General features: G+C 32.1%; 1 protein-coding gene across 1 annotated transcript in view; it reads right to left on the bottom strand.

Moving 5' to 3' along the window:
• LOC109539312 (lysosome membrane protein 2) overlaps positions 1 to 2,754 on the bottom strand; it is a 15,103-nt gene extending 12,349 nt beyond the window's left edge. The window contains exons 1-2 of the mRNA XM_019906987.2: positions 2,578 to 2,754; positions 2,162 to 2,272 (exon numbers count right to left, since the gene is read on the bottom strand). Coding sequence (XP_019762546.2) covers positions 2,162 to 2,272; positions 2,578 to 2,632 — 166 coding nt within the window. The 5' untranslated portion in view covers positions 2,633 to 2,754. The remainder of the gene's footprint in view (positions 1 to 2,161; positions 2,273 to 2,577) is intronic.
• Between the last annotated feature and the right edge of the window lie 1,529 nt (positions 2,755 to 4,283).

Genomic DNA, 4,283 nt, shown 5'->3' with positions numbered 1-4,283 from the left:
AATGCGAATAAAAGGACACAATTTTTTTTTATAACAAAAATTCACAGAAGGTCACCTAGAAACCCTACATGGGTTATGTGTGTGCAAATAACTCGAAAACGAAGGCAGATTCGAAAAAACTGCTAGAGATTAAAAAATTCTTAAATTGGACAACAAATGCAGAGATAAAGGGTCTAAACAGGAACCTACGTTCAAAATTTGAGCAAAATATATCATAAATTGTAGGAGTTAAAGAGGAAATATCATTTTTTTTAAATTTTAACACCCTGTATCTCGTCAACCATGGGCCTGCAAAAAAAACTTTTGTTTTGGGGTCCTCTACACGCCCCTGCTCTAGGTCCATATGGTTGTGAATCACCCTATATTGCTTTAGAAATTATATTCGAATATATTCATGAGAAACGAAAATGAGGTGATGCCCTTTAACACTTGATGCGAAACATTGATTGATATGATGGAAAATTTTTCATTGATAACTCCGACTACTAGAAGGAAATATTAGTTTATTCTAAGTTCTACCATAGTAGGTGAACACACAAAAAATAGAGTCAAAGATCAATGACTCATAAACATTAACGAAAAACAAAACAAACTTTTGAAGGCAAAGGCTATGGCCAAAATGATAAACATGCTGTAGTGGAAGTAAACTCGCTCTTGGGTTCTGTTGTGTGGTATTGAAATATAAAAAAGACGATCAAAAAGTTGCGTGAAGTAACAGCTACAGTTCCATGTCTCAATGTTCGACTTGTAGCAAATGTTATTGCGATTTATATTCTTTTGAATGCCGTACTGTAAACAAAACCATTATATCCATATTTGATACAATAATTTTTTTGATCTTGAACTATTAATGCACAACCCAAGTTAGGTTCGATACGCGCATTTTACCTGATATTGCTGAAATTGCTAAACGCATATAAGTACCTACCTGACCATGTTAAATGTTTTTTTTCTGTCAAGAGGATTAGTTTATTGAGAAATTTATTGAATTGTCATCAAATTGTAATCTGTTGTCAACTAAGCATGGCTGTTCAAGTGTACCGACTTTTTAAAATTTTCACAATTTTTCATTTTAAATTGCATACGTTGTTGACCTTTTTTATAGGCATCCATATAATCACTGTCCACATTATCATAAGAAATGATGAAAAATCAATGGTAATGGGAACGCTTAACATATACTAGTAATTATGCAACACCATGTTGTCATTCTAGTAGTGTTAACGGAGTCAATGACATTATTGCATAATTGCGATAAATCTGTTACTACAAATCATTTGGTATTTATTTATTGACATAATTTGTTTATGTTTAGATTCATTAATTAGTAAAATGTGCACACTGCTCTGTGACATACATTATGATTTTGCCTACCGTTTTATTAAAAATTGAATGCAACTTGAAAACTATATAAATGAACTGCCACAATAATCACAAATATTTTATTTTGAACGCAACTATTAATTATTCCACTAACTTTGCTTTTAAGTGAGTGTTTATAAGTTGATAAGCGCACGAAGTGGTCAATTATATTTAAATTTCTATTGTTTTTTGGATTCAGAAAAATGTTGCAGAAGTTCAATGTGCCGCCGAATACATTACATAATTGGTAAGGTTCGACCCCCTGACGATTTTCCACCCCCGAAACAGTATTTTGCATCTTGGTATCAAAATCAAATATTAAAACCCTGATGTGTGTTTTTTATGTTTTTGTTTAAACAAGGGATTTTTATATTCGACTGTGATTTTTCCAATAATATATGATAAATTTAATACTTTCAGTATTGAAAATTTACTTTTCTCAGTACCACTCTTTTGTAAATTAATTTGTCATTAGTATGGCCGGACGCAACAGTAAATATCGAACATTTCGATCGTTTTAGAAACGTTTTACCCATGAGTTTTCACCCTCGTTTCCTCAATCAACATGTACAAATTTCTATTAGTACGTTTTAGCATAGAGCACACATGTCCGCATGAATGGCAAGGTTAACAAATGGAAACAACAACAAACAAAAAAATAAAATTAAAATATGTTAGTTATAATTATCGGGAAGTTCCTAAAAAAACACTGGGATGTTTTTATTTTAAATCTTAGTTTGCATGTACTAATTGTTTTGAATCAACTCTACAATATCAAGTAATTCGGCTAAATACTTACCAGGCACCATACGCAGCCTAAGATCAAATAGGAAATCTGATGGCGTGTAAATGACGGAAGAAATTCCTAATGCCAATAATAAAATCCCGACAGCTAATTTTCCGTATGTACCTAAAACAAAATGAAAATATTATTAAGTTATTGTCCTTGACTCAATGCATTAAATTGTTTTCTCAAAGGCCTAGTTAAGCTTTTGTTTGATATCGGGTGTGAGCAAGCTCTTTCTTGGACTTAAAGTCGTATTTGTATTGTATGAATTTTAATATAAGAAATAGGCATCAATTTTGGCATAATTAACCATATTGCTATCAATGCAATTAACTTTCTTGAAATAATTAATCCAAATTGAAGCTAGTAAATAGTAAAACTAGAGACTAAAACGTTCTGAAACATGCATTTATTGACGATTTACTTACGCAAATTTCTAACACTTTTAACCAAGAATGTTACTATTGATGTATCAGTGGTCATTACGGTTAGTAATTATTTGCTTTGTTCTATTTACTACTAAGTACACGAGCTGCTTTCAGCTTTCTTCTTGTAAACAATAACATTTACTAATGTTATCTGGAATTCGTTTAAGTACTTTGCCGCTTTTATACAATCTATTTAGGATGAAGGTTCACGCTAATACCATTAAGAGGATATCGTAACAATTAATCGTAATACGTCACTGAAGCAGATTTATTATGCGTTCTGTAGCTGCAACCAGATAAGAGGTTTGGTCAAGTAAGTTGGTGAATTCAGCTCTATAAATCGCTGGCGACATGAGTTTTTGATTTTTGTCAAAACCTCCATCCACTTTTTGAACTTCGGTTCACAGAACCAATTATGCCCAAAGTGGAAGAAAATTAATTTCGAAATCCAGGATCTCCACACTGTATTGGGGTATCCAAATTAATTTCCTTCAATTAGTGTGCTACCGACCAAAATATCTTGAAAATTTTTCAAAGCCACAATTTTTTATGATTAAGTCTATTCTTGTTTTGACGAATTATATAATCCTAGTTTACGCTTGTTTGGATTAGATTGTACCTATTTGTCTGGAGTTAGATGGAAAAATATTATTTGTGTATATAATGTCCGGTTCTAGTGCTGGTCGAAACGGAAGACCTTTTAGAATTTTTCCTATTGAGAGAGTAAATTTGCATTGTTCCTCTTTCATACTTTAGAATTTTATCCAATTTTCAATCAATACCTTAATTTATTCCACTGCCATGTGCTCAATTATTTTGAATGGGCAATTTGTCTTTATTTTAATTCACTCAAACTGAAATTTTAGTCATATTATTGTGGATCAATAACAATAAAGTTGCTGCAGTTTTTGTACAAAAAGTATGCTTCAAAAATGTATTCTTTTAAGACTATCTTATAGATAATTGTTCCCCATAGAGGATGTATTTTTGCATAACAGCAAATCAGATCTATCAGGTTTTCTAGATTGAAGGCGCAATAGAGAGAAATATAGTTTGATTTCAATTGAGCCAATATTTTAGCATTCCATATAAAACGTTAGTTTAGTTTCTGAGCAGCATACCAAATAGCAACGCAGTTTGTCAGATACCACTTCAGCTTAGCTTCAGCTACTTGTTTTTTGAATTAAAATGTTCAAGTTTAATAGTTTTTATAGTGTACCTACTTAGTATGATTAGGTTGAGAATGCATTTCGATCCGAGAAAAATAGATTGCTATTATAAATTATTAATAATGCAGTTTGAAGGTCACAAAAATGAATCAAACAACAGCAACGAATTACTGAGAACACATTTTATGTTGATTAAAGTTTAGTGACAAATTGTCTAAAAAAAAAAGAGAGCAACTGATCTCGGCTTTGTTCGCTCTGTTTGCACAGCACTTGAGATGTGGTATTTGTATTTCGGTAAAAGAGAATCAATAAATTGAAATCCGGCGCAAGATACTTTATGTAAGTTTCGTTTTGATAGAGGCTGAAACTGCCGGATCTTGGAAGTAAATCAGCGATCTCTATTACTCATCACCAATGATAAATAGGCTTTGGCTCTTATTCGGTAAAAGTGCCAAATCTGCCCGTAATGTTTGCTTCTTTACAGCTTATGAATGGGGGACCTAAATGAGAAAAACTACAGTTATCAACCGCAGCTGA

This window comes from Dendroctonus ponderosae, unplaced genomic scaffold, assembly GCF_020466585.1.
Source record: "Dendroctonus ponderosae isolate FM_Combo_2020 unplaced genomic scaffold, Dpon_F_20191213v2 Dpon_F_20191213_4, whole genome shotgun sequence".
Classification (NCBI taxonomy): Eukaryota; Metazoa; Arthropoda; class Insecta; order Coleoptera; family Curculionidae; genus Dendroctonus; species Dendroctonus ponderosae.
This window is presented reverse-complemented; position numbering and strand designations above follow the sequence as displayed.